This window comes from Zootoca vivipara, chromosome 12 (genome assembly GCF_965207765.1).
Source record: "Zootoca vivipara chromosome 12, rZooViv2.hap1.1, whole genome shotgun sequence".
Taxonomy (NCBI): Eukaryota; Metazoa; Chordata; class Lepidosauria; order Squamata; family Lacertidae; genus Zootoca; species Zootoca vivipara.
This window is the reverse complement of record NC_142595.1, coordinates 35,751,950-35,772,958: the sequence shown is the minus strand read 5'-3', so window position 1 is coordinate 35,772,958 and position 21,009 is coordinate 35,751,950. Positions and strand designations below refer to the sequence as shown.

The 21,009-nt window shown below is 51.0% G+C and overlaps 1 protein-coding gene across 3 annotated transcripts in view; it reads left to right on the top strand.

The window, feature by feature from the left end:
• The window catches only part of PPP1R12C (protein phosphatase 1 regulatory subunit 12C), a 39,208-nt gene extending 18,790 nt beyond the window's left edge, over positions 1-20,418 (top strand). Inside the window, exons 6-22 of one of the 3 annotated variants that reach the window (XM_088656361.1) lie at positions 259-333; positions 2,726-2,814; positions 4,093-4,235; positions 4,337-4,431; positions 8,359-8,550; positions 10,337-10,432; positions 11,320-11,414; positions 12,594-12,701; positions 14,044-14,134; positions 14,787-14,924; positions 15,433-15,523; positions 15,732-15,873; positions 16,252-16,357; positions 16,642-16,746; positions 17,439-17,489; positions 18,000-18,050; positions 18,200-20,418. In XM_088656361.1, coding sequence (XP_088512487.1) covers positions 259-333; positions 2,726-2,814; positions 4,093-4,235; positions 4,337-4,431; positions 8,359-8,550; positions 10,337-10,432; positions 11,320-11,414; positions 12,594-12,701; positions 14,044-14,134; positions 14,787-14,924; positions 15,433-15,523; positions 15,732-15,873; positions 16,252-16,357; positions 16,642-16,746; positions 17,439-17,489; positions 18,000-18,050; positions 18,200-18,286 — 1,755 coding nt within the window. In that variant the 3' untranslated portion in view covers positions 18,287-20,418. The remainder of the gene's footprint in view (positions 1-258; positions 334-2,725; positions 2,815-4,092; positions 4,236-4,336; positions 4,432-8,358; positions 8,551-10,336; positions 10,433-11,319; positions 11,415-12,593; positions 12,702-14,043; positions 14,135-14,786; positions 14,925-15,432; positions 15,524-15,731; positions 15,874-16,251; positions 16,358-16,641; positions 16,747-17,438; positions 17,490-17,999; positions 18,051-18,199) is intronic. The other 2 variants (XM_088656362.1, XM_035134590.3) reach the window with 2 other exon arrangements.
• Positions 20,419-21,009: the final 591 nt, after the last annotated feature.

Genomic DNA, 21,009 nt, shown 5'->3' with positions numbered 1-21,009 from the left:
ATTTCCTCTCCTCATTGAAAACAGCAGCCAGTAATTCTAAGCAGGTAGGGACTCGGTGAAACTCATAGAAGTCCTGGGTGTTGCTTTCTTCAGTGGGTGGGTGGGCTTGGAGGAGGGAGGCAGGACAGCTGGTTGAAAGAAGATGCATCTACACCAGAGGGAAGCTGCTTCACCCACCATGTTTCCCAGTTTTATTCTGATGGCAAATTGTGACGAAGGGAGCCCTTCTCAGCCCCAGCTGTTTCCTCCCCATCCTAGGGCCAGCGCCCCTGCGACCTTGCGGATGAGGATACTTTGGCTCTGCTCGAGGATCTCCAACGCAAGCAAATCGACGTGAGTGACTTTTCTTCTTACCCTTCTCTCCCCCCGCCCCCGTGTGTGGCGGATACAACAGAATCTGGACTGCTGCCTTGGGTCTATGCGGAAAGCGCATGGCGCATGGAGCCCTCGCTCTTGTGTGGAGCTAGACGGCGTTTGAACGCCTTGTTTCTGGAATGGGTAGGAAACCTTGCAGGTGCCAATTTGAGGAGTTGGGCTGAGCTGCATTGGGGGACGCTTGCAAGACCCCTAGTCCCAAATAGAAGCTACAAGCGGTGAAATGCTTGGGTCCCATCACTGCTGCTGTCAATCCCATTGAGAGGCTGTCGTGCGGGTGGCATTGTGCTGTGTGTGCGCTTCACAAATGTCTTGTGCCAAAATTTGAGGTACATAAAGGTGTCCCTGGGCCAAAAAACCCCCCTGCATCTTGACCCTTTTCACCGGCAGGTCCTTGTGGCTCCCACCGTCAGCAGTTAGTCAGGCAGCCATGGAGGAAGACGCTATTTGCTTCTTCTTCCATCACCTCCCTTAGGGCTTCTCACCTGGCACCTCACCTGATGAGTTTTAGGCGCAAGCTGAAGACATTTCATTTGCCCAGGTGCTTAATGAATAGTTGCAATTTATCTAGGACTCCCATCTTAACAACTGCTTGTGTGTGTGCGCGCACATATGTGTATTATGTGTGTGTGTGTGTGTTTACATAGATTCATGTACACACATACAATATTTTAAGAGGTGGTTGTGTGCTAATTCATTAAACTTCAGGGGTAGTTTTTCTCTCCTGCCCCTCCCCCAAATTTTATTGGGTGCATTAGGACAGACAGAAGTTTCTTCCAATGGCTGACTAGACTCATCCAGACCTGTGTGCACTTTGCAATTTTAAAAAGACCATAATTCAGCACCAAGTGGAGCTGGTTTCTGTGTTGGCTATGTATATGGCATGCAGATGAAGCAGCAGCCTATATTTTCTTTGCCTAACTGTTTGCTCACATCATGGGGGCATGGCTTAAATTCTTGTTCCCGTAATTTTTTTTCAGTTGACTTCTTTAAAATAAATAAAAATGCTTGAGGGGGGCAGGGGAGGCTCAGTCATGGTTAATGTTATTTTACACAGCCTTCCTACCTTGTGCAGCATCAGCCACAAGAGCAGAAAGTAGAGAGGAACGGCAACGACCCCACGGGGCAGGAGGTCAGGGAGCAAGGCCGACCCCACCTGTCAGCTTAATTTGAGTTTCACCAGCCCAGGGCAGCGTTTCTGAAACCGCAGGGTGGGCCAAAGCCCACACGCCTCCCTTTTCCAGTGCTCCCGGCAAAAACCTTCCGCGGCGAGAGAGGCTTGTTCCCGAGGGGATGGAAAGCAGCATGGGCTTCTCCCGCCCGCCTGTCAGCTGCATGCTCTTTTTCCAGCAGTGGACTGAAACCAGATCAGCCTTCGGGCCCTTTGGAAACCTTAAAAGGTCTCTCTCTCTCCCCCAAGAGTTTTCCTGTGAGAACCAGTCTTGAGAGAGCCAGCTTGTAAGCCATAAAGAGGGAAAGAAGCCTTGGCACACAGGACATGTGAAGAAGCAAGGGGCTGGAGCAGCTTCCCAACAGGTGTTGTTGGAGGCCTCTGGCTGGGGATGGTGGGAGTTGTAGTCCAACAGCACCTGGAAGGCACCAGATTGGCAAAGCCTGGCCTTAAAGTGTTTGGGGTGTTTTGATTTAGGTGGAGGTTTCCAAAATCACGTGTGGCAAAGGCGAGAAGTCTGTGGTGCCCTCCTGGGTTTGTTGGAGCTCCCAGCTCTTACCAGCTCCAGGCAGCGTACCAGATTTGAGTTCAGGTTGATTCCCAAGATGCTTTGAGAGCCTTTTGTGGTTGTAGAGCAGAACATAAGTATTGTGTCACTGGTTTCACATCATGATGGCTGTCTACGCTGCCTCCACTTCCAGAGAACATGATGTAATGCTGAATATTTGTGGCTGGGGGTGCGGGGATCAGACCAAAGGAGCACCAGTGTCCTCAATGGGCCACTCTTCTGATCCAGCAAGGCTCTTCCTGTATCCATGACCATCCTTGTGGTGGACCTTTCCTAGCTCCTAAGCCGTGCAAGTACTCTGCTCCTTCTCGGCTGCACTCAATGCAAATGCCAACAAGTGGGCACATCTGCGCTTTATTTTCCCAAACACGTCGCCCTCCCCCTTAAATTCAGCAGCCCATTTCAGTATCGGTTCCCGCAGCTTGTTTGGTACAGATCTCAGCCATTGCTGCTCTTCTCCTAGTGCTCTCGCCCCAGGTATGTCTGCCCAGAAGGGCAGGTGCCATTGCCCTCTGCTACCCTGGCAAAATCTGTTCATCGTTACGAAGGTCACATAGCCAAAGGGAATGAGAGCTTGACCCTCACCCCCCATCTCTCTCCATAACCTTCAGCTACGCAGCAAGAAGGAAGCTCACCTGAAGCAGGCAGTGATTGACACCAGCTTGGAGCAGCCCCCATCGTACACAAGCAAGCACCGGAGGTGAGGTGTGGGCGCGTGGGGCATTTGTCTCTTAGGTTCTCAACCTTTTAATGCCGCATATCTGGTTCTAAAGTCCACAGCTTCCTCCCTTGCTCCCAGCCGTCATTTCCCACGAGTTGGTAAAGGCCCTGGCTTGCAGCTCTGTCGGCTATCGGTTCTTTTAATCTAGGATGCAGCTTGTGGCTCAGCGGTATAAGAACAGACGCATGCAAACCCCAGGCCAAGTGCATGTTGCAAAACAGGTTCAGAGAGAAGTCTTTATTTGGCGTGCAGCAAGTTTGGCAGCCCGGTTTGCTGCAGAAGTGTTTACTGTTACAGACTGCAGACGTCAGGTTGGGCTATCCAACTGTTTTGTGGTTCTAGGCGTCGAGCCTGTACAAATTGCAAGTGTCTCCTGTCGTCCCACAAACATTAGCAGGGAAGCAAAGCCTCTCCTGTTAGCAGGAAGCATCAGCTCGCTTGCCTCAAACTTGCGTTGGTTGGGCATTTCGTTACGAGACATCACCAAGGCAACCTCAGTGGTTGTTTTCTAAAAGGAAGCCATGCGCTAGCTCGCGCATGTTCAGACATGGAGGTCATGTGCCAGCTCAAACACCTCTCCCCTGTGTGAAGTTACGAAGCGTGTGAAGTGCAAGGTTTGGGGGCGCAGCCTCCACGTTGCCCGTTGAGTTGTAGATCTTCTTTTTGTTGTTGCTCAGTCACATCGCAGGCTTGAGGATCAGAACAATCTCGATTTCCACTGATCGAGAGCCTTTTTGGCTGAAGAGCAGGAAAAGATTTAATACGGAAATACAGGTGTGCAGCACTTCCAGGATTGGCACAAAGGAGCAAGCCCTTAGGTTGGTTGGCAGCAAAAAGCCAAATTTCAGGAGAAATGGCATGTCGTCATGTGCCTGAGTTGTCTGAGTTCTAGAGCAGCTGTTCGTGCAAGAAACCAGTGTTCCCCTGTAGGGCAGCTGCCATGAAGCTACACCTGGCCTAAACCAGTTCACCAGAGTATGCCAACCCAGCCCATGTGACCTCTAAGCCCAGACTCTTTCATCTCGAGATCTCCCCTTGAACTTGATCGTAAATAGGGAAATGAGGGCTGTTGGAACGAAGCAGTTGTCAGTGTGGCTGAAGTTTGCAACCTTCCAATGGCTCCCATTGGCTCTGTCTGGGCAAACACACCATTGATGTAATTAACCGTGGTGGGCTGAGCAACTTAGCTACTTTTTAAATGATCCACTTTCCTTTAACACCCTTGATTCCCCGCATCTCCTCTCTGCTGCTTCTTAGGAGCTCTGTGTGCCGCATGAGCAGCAAGGAGAAGATCTCCGTCCAGGACCAGTCAAAGGAACGCAAGACCCTGGGGACCATTGCTGTTGGCGAGGAGGAGACCAGCTCTGCCTCGGAGGGGGAGGAGACGCCACATTCCAATGGTAGGCGGAGCTACGTGGTGGGCAATGGCCCTCATTGGCCCAGGTCTCGGAAGGGTCTGGCACAGCCAATTAGATGCTAACTGCTTTCTCTCCTTTGGCAGAGGTGAAGGCCGTTCCCCCAACAGACAGCAGTGCAGTGAATGGCGTCTCCGTGACCCCTGTCAGCCCTGTGTCCCCCAGTCCCATGGGGCAGAAGGTGAGGCTTTGCTCACCTACATGAACTCTTATCTTCTCCCTTAGGTGAAAGGTCCCTGTCACCTTTCACAGTGTAGGCCTGGGAGCTACTGGACTCCTGTCAAAATCCAGCTCTTGAGAATTAAGAGGTGATGAGCAGCGGGGCCTCTTAAAAGAGACATTTCCAATCACTTTTGCATTCATGGTGTTGGACTTAAGGCTTCAGGCCTCAGCTTACCCCTCTTGAGTAGTCACTTCACTAAGGGGTTGTCTTGGGAGGAGGGAGAATGAAGAGTGAAGGTAGTTAGGACTTCTATGTCCTGGGAACCAGGACTCATAGTTTCTGTGGAATCAGGATTTGGACACAGGGGGAGCAGACAGCCACAAGACCTCGGTCCTCTACGGGGTGCTACTTGCCTGTTAAGGACTAGCTTCTTTTCTTTCCCCTCTCAGTTGGCTTTTCATGGGTCCTTGCATGAATGCTCCCTTCCCCTCTGCCACGCAACACTTTCTGAGTCCCCATTTATAACTTCTCCTGTTTTAACACACCAACACATTCATCTTGCATGCTTGATTAACCAGTCACCTCTCTTGCACCTACCCTGGGATGAGGCCAGAATGACCGTCATCCTGTTTGGGACGTCAGCACAGGCGAGTCTGGCGATCTGATTGGCAGGTGACTCTCCAAGAAGAGGCCTCCTAAATACGTTGGCCAAGTTGGTTGGGCCTTGGGCACACGGACATTCTAATGCCTGGTCGGCCATCCTTTCCACCGCATGCCATTTCTGCCTGCACTGTGTGAAATACGTCGGACTTTTGTGTTTTCTTTTTCTGCCTTTGTTTTCCTTTACACATTTCCTCATACGCCTTCCATCTGCTTCTGGCTTGCACCTCGTCCCGCTTCTTGCTTCCATCCTTCCGCCTGCCCACTCCAGCCACAGTTTGCCTTCATCACCCCTGTTCTGCCCATCCCCAGCCCTCTGGGGCCTTCCATGTGGCGGCAAAGCTTGCGCAAAACAGGGATCATTCTGGTGCCCCAGAAGGAGCAAAAAGCTGCAGTGAGTGTCCCATGCTGATGCAAGGGGGCTGTGGGGTGTGGAGAGAATGTGCCATTGTGGGTGTCGTTTCCCCCGTTAATGGTCTGGCACAATTGTCTCTTAAGCTGGTACCTTCCAGATGTTGAGCCACAATTCCCATCATTCCTGTTGGCCATGCTGGCTGAGGCTCATGGGAGTTGGAAACCTAACATCTGGACGGCACCAGGTTGGAGAAGACTGGCTTCATGACACCAAGGCCTTAAAAGAAGCTGAGCATTCTCTTGCCTGGCGAGTCACCACTGGCTGTGTGTTTTTAGAGCTGCTTTAATCAGATTATCGTGGCGGACCAGGCCCCCACCTCCTGGTTGGGCGGCTTTTGCCGGGGTCTTCAGCACCTCCAGTCCAAGCCACTGCCACATATAGCAAACTCGTTCCCAGAGCGCCAACCCGTGTACATAGAAGAGAGAGGCATTGGGAGACTGGAGGGAACCTCAAGGAATTACAGTACTGTATTGGGATGTGGGGGAACTGGTGGGGCAGGTTCTAAAAGTGTCCCACAGTGGGCATGAAATGATGACTGGCAGTGGGTGGGGTGGCATTGCTGGAGGAAAGAACTGGAGTATCCTTGAAAGGGGCCTGACAGGCTGGCCGGAACCCTGGAACAGGAGGATTCCAACCATGCAACGTTTTCTTGCAGGTCCCTCTTGTATTTCCTAAGGCAGATCCATTTGCTAGAAGTGGGAGTACTTGGGATGACCGCAGGCTTTTAAAAATATGCCAGCAAAAAACCCGAAAGCCTCTTTTTTGGCCACCGAGTGGAACTGGGCTAGGTGGGTGTTCAGTCTCAGGTGTGCAGCAGGGGCAGCTCCCGCGAGTGCAGGTGTGGGGATTTTATTTTTATCGGCAGAGAAGGGGGTTTCCCCTGAAGATGTAAGATTGCTGCTACTTGGGAAGAGAGAGAAATAGGTAGAGGTTTAAAGTGAGCTATATGCGGCCTGTGGGATGGTGTGCTTGAGGACCAGGGGTCTGGTGGGCCACTCAGGGGGCAATACTGGGTTGGGGCAGAGGCTGCTGGGAACCTGGACAGCACGGCTCGGCATGAGCCTGCCTGAGCGGAACAGGGAAGCGTGGCCACCAAGCCCAAAGCCTTCCTGCGAAGGGAGGCGGTGCGGAATGTGTTACCGAAAGGGCTGCGGTCCAAGCCTTCCTCAGCAGGGAAGCTGATGCGAACTTCTCAGAGCTCAGCAACTTCCTGACCAGCTTTCGGTTCTGCCCAGGCAGCTTTCCAGCCCTGCTCACCTGCCATGAACTCTGCTCTGAAAGCTTTCCAAGATTCCCCAGGGCTGATGCATTATGATGTGGCTCTTGACGGTCCTCCTCATTAAAAGCGTTGGCTGCTCTGCTTTGGAATGCCCAGTCAGCAAGGGCCGCTGGTGGGGGTGGGTGGGTGGGAGGGGGAGCTCAGGGCAGCCTCATTTTGAGAGAGCCCCCCCCCAAGTGCATGGAGGTGGGAGGTGGCCCCTGGCATGGCATTCGTTGCAGCCCCGACACTTGCACACCCTCCTCTCCCTGCCCCACATGCCATGTTGGAGTTTGATGCTAAATATCCACGTACACCCTTGTTGCAACCTTGAGTGAAGCGTTGTTTGTTAGCACTGCCAAGAATGTCATTATGCAGAAGAGAGAGGCCTCCATAGCTTGTCTGTTTAATAGAAGCTGTTCCACAGTTCTGGGTAGATCTCTCTTGTGAGTGCGGTGGGAAAGCTACAGAGCTGCATCCATCCAACTGAGCTGAAATCCAGTCCTTTAACCTACTTCCGTGCCAAGACTTTGGCCTGGAACATGCAAAGCAGTAACGAAACGTCTCTTGAGCATGTGCAGGGTGGCTTTCTCCCAGCAATCTTGGCAGCATGCAAATCTTTTGAGTTGGGGATTGCAGGGAGTTGGTGGTTTTGACCTTCCCTGTAGTGCCTCTTGTTTGGGGAAATCACTGCTGGGCACTTGCTTTTAAATCTGTCTTCCTGTAGAGACAATCCCGGGAGGCCTGGCTCTCCCCTAGTTGGCTGCACAGCCCCACTCCCCCAAACTCTGGCCATGCCTCTGTTGCATAGATGTTGCTTCCTTCCCAAGGGTCTCCCAGCTCTCGTCTGCACTCTGCTGAGCCCTCTTTTCTTGATTTGGGACTCATAACATCCTTCATCTCCACCCTAGTCCTTCTCCTAGATCAGGGTTTTCCAAACTTGGGTCTGCAGCTTTTTTGGGGGGGAGCTACAACTCCCATCATCCCTAGCTAGCAGGACCAGTGGTCAGAGATTATGGGAATCGGGGGCATAGGAAGGGGGGTGCGCCCCGCCCCAGATGTCATCCTTGAGGGGGGTGACAAAATGGCACACTGGGGGGCAGCACGTACCGCAGAGCCTGGCCTGCAGTGGGCCTGAGCCACACGTCTCACCTGGGAGTGGCTCAGGGCCCCGCGCTGCCCGAAACAGCAACGTGGGGCTTGCATTCATCAGGCGGACTCATCAGGCTCGCCACACTGCCCCCCTGGGCGGCTCGCCCTGCCCCAACTGCTCTAGGTACCGGAGCAGCTAGCTACGCCCCTGATGGGAATTGTAGTCCAAATACAACTGGAGACCCAAGTTTGGGAAACCCTGTTCTAGGTAACTGAGAGCCCCATTCTCTAGCAGTGCTTGCTGCTTGCTTGCTGTCCAAGGAGCTGTCAGGTTCTGTGCAAAGGACTGAGCATCCCCACATAGCCCTGCCTGGTTATTCCCTGCTTGTCCGCTCCCAACTCCATTGTCCCGAGTTTCTCAAGTTCCCTCCATCCATCCTGACTCCCCTTCCTTCCTCTTCTCCCCACTTCCTCTGTCTGTCTCTTTTCTCCTCCTCTCCCGCTCCCACCCCCCCAACAGTTCTCTGGAGGCTCTAGCCGCACCATGGAGCCAGAGGACACGGCAGCTCCCGCAATCTGGAAGCAGAGCCTACGGAAGACCAGCAGCTTTGGGGTGCTGCAGGACGCAAAGCTGGAGGAGGAGGCGGCTGCCAAGGAGGCCAGTGGCATCAAGCGGTCGGCATCCAGCCCCAGGCTTGATACGGAGGAAAAGGTAAGCTGTGCCGTTACAATACCTGAGTGACTAACTTTGGGGGGGGGCATTTCAATTCAGCTTGGCAGCGTTGGATTGGAGCAAAAGCAAGGATCTTTCCATTTGCTATGAAGGGGCAGTGAGCACTTTAAGGCTCTGTTTGGTGCAATTAAGATTCATTCTGTTTCTTTCCACCAATTGGCCTCCTAAGCAGTTTATGGCTTGGGTTGTTTTTCTTTAAGGATGAGGTTAGATTTAAAACAGTGTCAAGTAAGATAAGAAGGAAACCAGCAACAGACCAAACAGTGCAGAAGACAGCAACTGAAAATTACCAAGCGGTCTCAGATTGTATCTCATCTGGTAGATTGGGAAAGCGCAATGAGGGTGCCTAAAAATGGCAGAATATGTAACAGGCAGGTGTTTGGGGAGGACATTTCATCTTCAGGACAGGGGTGGGGCCACCCAGAGCAGGGCACCTGCTGACACACAGGTGCATACAGGAGAAGTCGGACCTTCAGGATTTTCTATCTTATTTGTACATTGCGTATCCCTAGCAACATCTTGTGATACAGTCAGGCTTGTGTGCATTCCATTTGCTTTCTCTCGCTTGGAATTTAGCTTTTGGTGTTCATTTTCTTAATGTTTAAAAATAGTAAGCTAGCTGCTAGCCCTTAGGGCTGCACGGGAATTCTTGAAAGCATTTTGGAGAAACCACAGCTGGAGGAGGGCAGGTAGGTCTTCCGGGGACCAGAAGGTGGAGTCTTCTGCATAGGACACCCTGCCACTCCCCACGGCTATCAGAAGCAGTATTAAGTTATTGGAAGCAAGCAAGTAAGTAGAGAGTTCGCGCTCTTAGCATCTCTGCTCGGATAAATGGATCTTGGGAAGCAGAGCTTGGGAAGTCCTCTGTCTTGAGGCTTTGGAAAGTCTCTGCCAATCAGAGGAAAAGATACTAGAACAGGCATCCCCAAACTGTGGCCCTCCAGATGTTTTGGCCTACAACTCCCATGATCCCTAGCTAACAGGACCAGTGGTCAGGGATGATGGGAATTGTAGTCTAAAACATCTGGAGGGCCAAAGTTTGGAGATCCCTGTACTAGAAGGACCAATGACTTGGCTCATTGTAAAGCAGCCTCATTGGCTCACCTTTTGCTTCTTTTTGGATATCGCGGCATAGCATTTGAATTAACCTTGAGGTGGGTAAAGATAGATTCTTCTAGTGCTCTGGTTTAACTCTTAAAGCTTGCAGGCAGCTTCTGTACCCTGCACCCTCGTTGACCAGGACGATTAAGGAAATAGCCTCTGCACATGCTCAGAGGCACACTGGTGTTGGCTGTGGGATCTCCCACATAATGGCTGGCTGAGCAACTGTTTTCTCTGAGCAAGTGCAGAATGCTTTTTTTGTCTCCTTCAGCCAGCCTAAATATTTCCGGAGTCTTAAACATGTACGGCTTCTCAGCTGGGGAGACAAACACACCTTGGTCCCTGTACCTCCCATATTGTAACTTAAAACACTGGGGCTAAATTGAAAGGAGTGCCAAAAGAGGGGAGGCTTTTTCTGACCTTCTCCCCAGTTTCCATCTCAAGAGTTAGCAGCTTTAAAGGCTCCGGTTTATGGGAAGAGAGCCTGCAGTTATGTGGGACCCCTCATTCCAGCTGGGCGGCTTCTCAGAAGAGGATTTCAAGGCGTGTGGGGTTCTGCCATGAGTGTAGCCTCTTTTGCCCTCTTTTCTTTCTTTCTTTCTCTCACCCTCCCTCCTCCCCACTCCTCCCAACCTCAACCCATCACTGCCTGTTATACCTGCAGCAAGACATCCGGGAGCTCTTACGGAAGTGGAACAAGAACCCCATTGGCCCAGGGTTAGCCAATAGGAGCACAGCTTCTGAGCCAGCGGGTGATGCGGTAGGAGCCTCTGCCCATTAGAGGGTGTGGCTGATTACCTTGCTTGCTTGCTAGCCAGCTTGTTGCATTGGGGGGGGGGTTAGGCATGTGGGGCTTAGCTTGAGAGCCATGGGGATGTGCGGGAGGGAATTCCCTTGGGCAGGGAACCCCCTACTGGGGTCACTTGGGGACAAGAAAAATCTTCTCCAGATTGTCCTTTTCCATTCCGTCCTTTGGTGTGGTTTTCCTCTTAACTCTGCCCTCGCTCCCTTGTTTCGTTGACCTTTCTCTGGTCTCGGCCACAGCTACTTGTAAGCGTCGCTTCCGTGTTCGGCATCGGGCTCAGTGCTGCTCTCTGGTAGAGCCGTGTCTCTGGTATCCATCAAGAGACTCACAAAACCTCGCTTAAGACAGACAGAGCTTGTGGTATCTGGCCAAAAGCACAGCCAAAGCTTCCCAGGTCTCCAGCTGGCCTCTGAGCTACTGCCCCTCCTGGGCAGAATGTGAATTCACAGTGTTAACAGTAACAGCACATAGGGCAGGGGTCCCCAAACCAAGGCCCGGGGGCCGGATGCAGCCCAATTGCCTTCTAAATCCAGCCCGCGGACGGTCCGGGAATCAGCATGTTTTTACATGAGTAGAATGTGTCCTTTTATTTAAAATGGATCTCTGGGCTATTTGTGGGGCCTGCCTGGTGTTTTTACATGTGTAGAATGTGTCCTTTTATTTAAAATGCATCTCTGGGTTATTTGTGGGGCATAGGAATTCGTTCATATTTTTTTTCCAAAATATAGTCCGGCCCCCCACAAGGTCTGAGGGACAGTGAACCGGCCCCCTGCTGAAAAAGTTTGCTGACCCCTGACATAGGGATTCCCCCCTCATTCCCCCTTTCCCCCCACTTTTTACAGAGCAAAGAACCACGCCTGGCCCGCGTAACTCCGACCCCGACTCGGCGGATATTTGCCCTCCCAGACACGGAGCCCCACCGGGATCCCAGGCGAGCGTGAGTAATCGACCGCTGGCAAGCCAACATGTGGGACTTGGGATTCCAGGCCGTTGTCAGGGAGACACTCCGGTGTGAAGCTCGCTGAACGACGGGATGGATCTTCCCTTCTGTTTCATCCTCGCCTGCTGCCCTGAGCGTTAGAAAGAAATGTGATGAAAGGGAACGAGCTGAGTTGGTAGTAAGGCATTAAGCCCTTGACTCTGGGGGAGTGCAAGAGGAATACAGGCCACATTCCTTTTTGTATTCCTCTCTGCACTCGGAAGACAGGAGCGATGTGTAATCCCTTCCTGAGCCTTTGGACGTCATTGGGCTTCCTGCTCCCATCAACCTCAGCCAGTGTGGCGAGCAGCAGGGGATGATGGGAGTTGTAGTGCAGCGACCTCTGGTGGGCTCTAGGTTGGGAAAGCTAGGTTCCTGCAAGCTCCACTCACCTTATTGGTGGTTAAGAGCATGGGCCCACGTTCCTTGGGTACTCAGCTTCTTGGGCGGATGTGAACTCTGTTGTCTGTCTTCAGCACATCTCTTATCTTGCCTTTTCCTTATCTTGTTTTCATTCTCCTTTCACAATCTGTAATTTGGGGCTGCTGACAGTAGTGTCCAAAGTGACAAAAGGTCTGGAGTGGATTTTAAGGGTGCTTAGGTTATTTAATTATTTCATAGAACAGTCTTCCTAAAGTTTATCACTGAGCACAAATGGTTGGCAGGGGGGGGGGCGGCGGCGTAGACTTCAAAGGAGGAGTTCTGAGTCTCTTTAAATAGAAGTCGGGTTGCTTTGGGAATTTAGCTATGTCTTCACTTACCCATAAGACAGGATTAATTAAAGATTTGCCTTGCTGCACTGGTGGCAAATAAAATGCCAACAGTAAAAATAATTTGTGCATCAGGCATGCTGTATATAGCAGTTTCAAAGGGGGACTAGCCAGTGAGGAAAAACATCTGCCGTCAATTCTAGGTGGTTTGTGGGAACGGCTCATACAAGCAAGAGCTTGTAACGGGTGGGGGCTTAACTCACAAGTTTGGGAGCCCTCTGGGTCAAAGCAGGAGTTCTAGGTAACCATGGGGTGGTTGGGAGTGCAAGTGAAAGGCCTTTTCAGGGACCTCCTCTGAACACACTCTCTTCCACGTGCTGTCTCTCTTTCTCCCTCTCTCCTTTCTCTCCTCCCTCCCTCCCCGCAGAAACTTAGAAGGTGGCCTTCAGATGAAGATAGACACAGCCCTTGCCCCACACCAACCCCCTCCTTCCACTGCCATCAGCTCTGGCATGGATCCCCGGGACCGCCGAAGGTGAGGGTTGGTGGGGCCCGGGGCAGGCAGACTACAAAAAGCAATTAGGGTCACGATAGATGGGCTCGTCTCTGTATCCAAGGAGCGGGGATTCCTTGTTGATGCAGCACCCCCCGCCGGTTCTCTGCTGCTTCTCTTCTTTCTACATAATCTTTCCTTTTCTGTTGACTCTTCATCACTGTTACAATGGCAGCCACATCTTGGTGCCGGGGGGGGGGGGGTAGGGGGGAGCAGTGCTTACTCACCAGCTGCTTTTGCTGCCACTGATGTCGTAAGGGTTGGAAGGGGGCTGAGGGTCATCTAGTCCAACCCCCTGAAGTACAGGAATCTCAACATAGGCCCCCCCATCCAATTTGAAACCGTACCAGCCCCTGATTCTTGCAAACATGCAAGCAGTGCATGGGGTGTTAGGGGAGTGGTAGCATCTCTGATAGGGGACACGTCATGCTCCTTCGGGGGTAGTTTGTCCCCCTTTGGTCCCCACCCTGCACTCAGCTCTCACCATGTGGCTCCTAGAAGCTAGGAGTGAGCTTCTCTGCGAGGCATCTGACCTGTCTCAGAGTGTTCTGTGCCCAGTTAGGCAGGCCGAAGAGGACATCAGAGGGAGGGCAGACTTGCATTTTCCCACTCCAAAGTCAAGAAGGCTGGGAGGAAACTACCAGGGTAGGCAAAGGGACATGCCTAGCAGTACAGTCATACCTTGGAAGTCAAACGGAATCCATTCTGGAAGTCCGTTCGACTTCCAAAACGTTCGGAAACCAAAGCACGGCTTCTGATTGACTGCAGGAAGCTCCTGCAGCCAATCGCAAGCCACAGGAGCCCCGTCGGATGCTCGGGTTCCAAAGAACGTTTGCAAACTGGAACATTCACTTCCGGGTTTGCAGCATTCGGGAGCCAAAACGTCCAAGTGCCAAGGCTTTCGGGATCCAAGGCACGACTGTAGTAGTAGTAGTAGTAATATAATTTATCATTTGTACCCCACCCATCTGACTGGGTTGCCCCAGCCTCTCTGGGTGGCTTCCAGCATATATAAAAACATAGTAAAACATTAAACCTTAAACAGCTTCCCTATAAAAGGCTACCTTCAGAGGTTTCCTAAATGTTATATAATTTACCCATCTCCTTAACATCTGATGGGGGTGCGTGCCCCAGGGTGGGTGCCACTACCGAGAAGGCCCTTGGCCTGGTTGCATAGCGCTTCCTTCCCATTACTGAAGCAACCAGCCAGGGCACAGGCTCTGAGGTGGTTGGCAAGTAAGAACGGGGAGGCCCCTTGGAGCAATGGAAGGGGCACAAAGAGAAAGCCTTGTATATGCTGCCCAACCCTTCGTTCCTCTGCCAGGTCGTACCAGACGCCCGTGCGGGACGAAGAGTCGGAGTCCCAGAGGAAGGCCCGTTCGAGACTCATGAGGCAGTCCAGGCGTTCCACGCAGGTAATGATAATTAATAAAAATAATTTATTATTTATACCCCGCCCATCTGGCCGGGTCCCCCCCGCCACTCTGGGCAGCTTCCAACACACATTAAAATACATTAAAATATCACAGATTAAAAACTGCCCTAAACAGGGCTGCCTTTAGGTATTTTCTAAATGTCAGGTAGTTGTTTATCCCTCTGACCTCTGATGGGAGGGCGTTCCACAGGGCGGGTGCCACTACCGAGAAGGCCCTCTGCCTGGTTCCCTGTAGCTTTGCTTCTCACAGTGAGGGAACCGCCAGAAGGCCCTCGGCGCTGGATCTCAGTGTCCGGGCTGAACGATGGGGGTGGAGACGCTCCTTCAGGTATACAGGACCTAGGCCATTTAGGGATTTAAAGGTCAGCACCAACACTTTAAATTGTGCTCGGAAACATACTGGGGTACGGGTAGGGGTTGGTGCAGGTCATGGTGGTTCAAGTGTGGAGGTACCGCTAAGCATACCGGAAGAGGGGACTGTCGGGATTAAGGGAATGTGCTTGTCTGGGCTAGCTCAGAGACTTGACAAAGAACTCTTGCTGTGTCGTGCCAGTATCCACCTCTAGGTGGCGGGGTGGTTCTCTGTTTGGCGCATCATTTTCATGTGCCTTTCCTTCTCTTCTCACTTGCAGGGTGTCACCCTCACGGATCTGAAGGAGGCTGAGAAGACCATGGGCCGGGCTGGGGACTCCAGAGCAGCCCCGGAGCAGCGAAATAAGGAGGACGAGAAGCATGACAAAGATGGAGAGCAGCAGTCCCAGGAGACTACGGTAGAGATGGCAGGATGCATAGGGGCTCTGGTGGGGTGGAAGATGTGGCAGCCAGGCCAGTGGGGGAACTTCTGGCTTGCTCAGAGGGAACCGCGATAGGTGGACCTATGCCGAGGCTATTGCTCTGATCTAGGGTGATTAGAATTGTTACCTGCCTCTTCAAGATACAAATCTTCCCAAGCAGAACACAGGTGAAATCAAGGTAGCTTATGGCAGGCTGTGTGCTGTATCCACTTCCCAACCTTCATGATAGGTGTTGGGTTATTTGTATCCATCAGACTGCATAGTGTGGGTTCTTCATTGGCACTGGGTTGGGTGAGAGTCTGCTGTGTTTTTGCACATCCCATGGCGCAGTGGCGCCCATAACCCAGTCCATTTCACTCATTCCTTGCTTTCGTCTGGCCCTCCGCAAATTGCTGCCTTGTTGCCTTGAACCAGCGTGCAGCCTGTGTGTAATTTATCTCCCTTCTTGCTTTTCCCCTGATCCTAACCCTGCTGCCTCATGCAGGACTCCTCTAGGAGATTCCGGCTCCCGAGTTCAGAAGGTTCTGCGGTTTATACTGTGAATCCGTTAGTGGTGAATTCGCAGCCCAGAAAAGGTAACGCTCCTGTTCAACTTTTGTGCCCTCTTTCCTCTTCTGTTTTTCAGGTCACTCATTTTGGCATGTTTAGCTTTGGGCCTGTGGGAACTTCTGTACTACGGCAACTTTCTTTTAAACCTTCCGAAATCTCTCCCGAGCTCCATTGCTGATATTGTAACATAATCTATTGACCTCAGCTGCATGTCTTTTTCTGTCCGCGCTGCAGTCTCAGAAGCCGAGGATACCAGCTCAGAGGCAGATTCGGATCTACGGAACAGACTCGCCATCAGGGACCGCAGGAAAGGCCGACGGGAGGAGGATGTAGACAGCGAGCATGTCAACAATGAAGATCCATCAGGACATGGCAGGTAGGTTCCTCTTTGGGATCCAGCACTTCAAACTGGGGTGTGGAGACGGGCTCAGGGGTAGGTTGACTCACGAGTTGCTGCCTGCCTGCCTGCCTGCTGATGCTTCTCAGTACTCATGCCATTCATATTGTAGAAAGACATTAATGCTGGCCTCGAGGATGGTGGGTTTTTTTTAACGGTGAACCCAAAATAATGCAAGATCCAATAGTCTTAATATGCAAAAGTCTGCGCGTGGCTTTGCTAATGTGCCCAATCCTCGTGCCTTAACTTTCAGACCATTATTAAAATTATATACCGCCCACCTGGATTGCACAGTGTGAGGAGCCACCCGAGGGGTGATCTCCCATAATGTTTGCCCCCTACCCTTTTCTTTTTCAGTGAACACCTAAACAGCGTCCTGTCAAACCGGACAGCTCCCTACAGCTGCCAGAGACAGAACAGCAATTTGGGCTGCAAAGAGGAACCTGATCACTATTACAAGAAAGTTAGTTGTTTTGCCTACGTTTTCATTTCAGGCATTTATACCCCCACCCTCTAGCCGAAAAGGGTCTTGGAGCAACTTCTAGAAATCAGTACTAAGATTTCTAAAAAAAATCATGACACACAAGGAAAAAGGAGTGGGAGGGAGGAGGGAGCACAAGTGCTATATCAGCTCCCATGATTGGAGGTTGGGGCTCCTAGGTCGAAGGGATATGGGTGGGAAAGGGATTCATAGGGATCTCAGTACCTTATTCGGTTTATTTTATCATGTGTTTGTGTGACCCTAAGCTGTATGAAGATCTCGTGATTGAGAATGAAAAACTGAAGGAGCAGCTACAAGAAGCACAGCTACAGCTGACGCAGATCAAGCTGGAGCTGGAAAGAGTGACCCAGGTATGGAACAGGGCAGAACAGAAGCTTCTCGGCTGGGTGGCAGCTGGGACACGGTGGGGACATGAAGAGAAACAGGCAGCTTTGCAACGGGATGCCGTGTGTTTTATATGTACCTGGCTTCCATGCGCACCTATTGAGATACAGCATTGTTAAGATAAGGGGCTTGCAAATCCCAACAGTGAGGGGTGCTCAAAAGTTGTAACACGACTTGGGAATTCAAAAGACATTTTAGTTAAATTAATATAATTTAGTTTTGCTTGGTAAGTAAAATGTATGTAAAAATCCATATAAATTCCTTAAAAATGATTGCCAAGTACTTGGAAGTTATTATTATTATCATTATTATTATTAATGTAGCATTACCTGACATTTTCAGAAGGTAAAATTTAAATTCCTTGGTTTCCTGAAAGCAGTTTATGTGTTTCTTCATCCCGTGGCTCCCCTCCCCCCCCCATTTTTAACACAGTCTTTGAAGGTGGTAGAATTTTCATTTAATACAGGCATCCCCAAACTCAGCCCTCCAGATGTTTTGGGACTACAACTCCCATCATCCCTAGCTAACAGGACCAGTGGTCAGGGATGATGGGAATTGATTTAATAGATAAACAAACCCCCCTCTCCCCCTCAATGGTTGGGGGCTTCATTGTGTTGGGTACCTTACGTGGTGTGTTTTGTTTCGTTGTTCCCCACAGAGGCAAGAGCGTTTTGCTGAGCGGCCGGCTCTCCTAGAGCTGGAGAGATTTGTAAGTACCTCTTTTTGCCTCTCTTTTTCTCCCCTTGCCGTGTGTTAAGGATTCTGCTGCTTCAAACGAACTGAACTGCAAGACTTGTTTGATTCCTCCTGCTGGAGAAGCCTGAGAACGAGCCCAGCTCTTTCATAGTCGTAGGAAGGGTATCGTGTGGGCCCGGAGGGGTTATCCTTTCGTTCTTTAGCAGGGGAGGGTAGATGCAGGTGTACCCCAGGGGTTTCTGAGATTCTTACAAAGTATGCATTTGGTGTGTCAACCTTGGTCTTACCCAGCCAGATGCTTCTTATGATCTTAAGCAAGAGTGTGTGTTCAGGATCACTTAACTAGTCAACCTGTAAAGAGCTTCGTAAAGCTAACGCGCGCACATAGGTGGCCTTTTAGGACACACAAGACTGAAGTCAGCCCACCTCTGCCCTGAAGGGACTGGCTTTCCTGAAATACATTCTTCTTGGAGCTCCCCTGCCCCTTTCCCATTATCCTCACCTTTGCCTCTTCTCCCTCCAGGAGCGCCGAGCTTTGGAGCGGAAAGCAGCAGAGCTAGAGGAAGAATTGAAGGTAATTCCCACCTGGTTGGATCAGCCGTCGGGTCTCATCCTAGAGTTACAGCTTGACGGAGAGAAGTTGCGGCCTGGTCGGGGAGGGGTGGTGGTGGAGGATTTTACCAGGTGGTGCAGGTTTTGTCTTACTCGTCTTCTCTCTTGCAGGCTCTTTCGGATTTGAAGGCAGACAACCAGCGTCTCAAAGACGAAAACGCCGCCCTAATCCGTGTGATCAGCAAACTCTCCAAGTGACCGCCGCTGCCACCGCCCCCGGGGGGGGGGATGCAGGGGCCTTATTCCGCACCCCACCTCCTTGTGTACCAGATCCTCATTCGGAACAGGAGACATAACGCAAGGATAGGGGTGGCCAACTCCCTCTCGCCACTCAAAACACTCCAAATGTGGGGGGTTCTGAGCCTCAGCCAATCAGACACCCATCATCCATTGTTTTACACAGAGGGGCCAAGTTTTTCTCCAGCCCAATGTCCTCCCCACCCCCCTCTTCCCCCCCACCCCACCCCTCCTCTCCAGAGACAGTATTTATTTTGTGGCTTCCTTTTAAAAGTGATGCTATTTGCTTGTTGCTTTTCCTTAAACAAACAAAGGGAGAGGGGATGACGGGAGCCAGTCTTTCTGGGGGCTCAAGAGGAGCGAGGTGGCCTTGATGTCGTTCTCCTGACAGCAGGCAAATAAGAGTTGCTTTACAGGTTGGGAAGTTTTTTGAGGCTGGGGGCAAAGTCGAGTTAACGGGGGTTCCCTGTTAACCGGCAGGGTATCTTGGGTAATTGGTGTTGCTCATAGCTCTGGCCCCATAGCTCTGCAGCTCAGGAGGGCAGCTATCTCAAGGCTGCGTGAGGGAAAGGGTGGCAGGACTCAGTCCACACACCCACTCACATCCTGCCGAATCAAACCAGTGCATTTCACAGTTGGGTTAGTTCTCACAAGAGGGCAGCAGAATTGAAGGTAGCACCCAGCAGCCAAGCTTTACAGCCGAGGCTGGCAGCTGGCCTGGAAGTCGGAGAACTTGAGCAGACAAGTTTAAAAATGGGATGTGGTAGCCCTGGGTGCGGCTAGTGTGTGTGTGTGTATGTGCATGAGCGAGAAAGAGAAGCGCCTTAGCACTGTTTAATCAGCGGGGAATTGTGGGTAACGGTTGGGGTTTTTTTAATGGTCTTTTGGGGTTGGCTGCCACGAGGCTCTCTAGAGCCAGACGGACAGGAGAGTTCTGCAGTGGCATTAATTTAGGAGCCGAGATAGTATTGCCTGTGAAGATGAGGCTGTTAAGTGCCATAGCTTGGGGGTTGGGGTTGGGGGAGACAGTTGCAGCGGTGGGGCTACATCGGGAGGGTCTTGATCTCTGCTCCTGTTCTTCACTTCCCTCAGCATCTCGGTTTTTCAGGTGCGAGTGTGGCTTCGTCCCTTCTCAGAAACTCCAGCGTCCTATAGAGTCCAGCCTGGCTCTGAAGGATGCTTCTAATGTTCCCTTGCCTGAACTTGAGGCCAAATCCCAGGGAAACGGTCTCATTATTCCCCTTCCCGCTGTCTGGACAGTGCCCCACCCCACCCCTCAGCCTTCTGCCAACGCCCAGTCCCACTGTGAGGATCTCCTGGATGTCTGCAACCCTGGGCTGTGTAATGGACAACATTGGCCGTACAAGTCCACATTTGTCATTGTCCCATTTGCCAGCTACTCCACTCCTCCTCCGGGACCTGTGCCTCCTTGACCTCTCATATTCCGGTTTGTTGGATTCTGCCGCCGCTTTCCTAGAGGATGCATTGGGGTGGGGGAGGGTGTCCATTTTCACGGCTCTCCTCCATCCCTCTTCCTGCACGCACACAATCAAATATTTTCAATGTTAAAACTGAGGGCTAGAAGTACTTCCAAGTGAAACTGAGGGCTAGAAGTAATTTCAAGAGAAACGGGTCCAAAGTACTACCCTGAAAATCCTGTCTGTGTGTGGTTTCTTTCCTGCGCTATCATGAGCCAAGATTTCCTCTGCCAAAATAAATTGTCCCTTCTTTTCTACCATATCACCCCTTTCTCTTTTCTTCGCCCACCCCTTTTTATTTTCTCTCTCTTTCTTTCTTTCTTTCTCTCTCTCTTTCTCTCCACCTGCCCTGATCTGTGAACTCCCCCCTCCCCAAACATATCTGTACATAACAGAAGTATTTTCTATATGGTTGCATCGCCAAGAGAAAAAAAACAAGAAGAAAAAATGCAGAAAAACTTAAATGTGCAATATCGCATGAGTATTTTTTTTTCCAAAGAAGTCTCTATATTGTACTTGTTTATTCAGCAGCTCAGCTGCATATGTTTTAAAGAACAGGGAATTGAAATTACCGTGTTGAATATAATTGAAAATAAAAAAAAAGATTGCTCCTTAGGTGTGTTCATTTCTTTTAACACGTAAAATGTACGTGTTTTTGATTGGTATAGTGCAGCCTTCCTCAGCCTGCTGCCTTCCAAATGTTGGGATTACAATTCCATCAGCCCCAACCAGCACAATGGGAATTGTAGTCCAGAATTTCTGGAAGGCTGTTCTAGTGTTTGTTGGATTTGGTTCTAATTCTTCCTTAAGCCCTAACCCAGGCTTCCTCAACCTTGGCCCTCCAGATGTTTTTGGCCTACAACTCCCATGATCCCCAGCTAGCAGGACCAGTGGTCAGGGATGGTGGTTATTGTAGTCTCAAAACATCTGGAGGGCCGAAGTTGAGGAAGCCTGCCCTAACCCTTCAAGCAGTTACTGTCCACACATTACCACCTGGTAGAAAAGGGCTTGTTTAATCTGTTTTTAATGGATCATTAACTTTACAGGGATGGTGGCTTCAACAAACCCATGGTCGCATCAATGTGTCAATGGCTCTATACTATGTTGGCTAAATAGAGCCAGCTCTATTCAAAAGACAGTATGTTGCTGGATCCCAATTGCTATGGAACAACAGTAGTAGTAGTAGTAGTAGTAGTAATTATTATT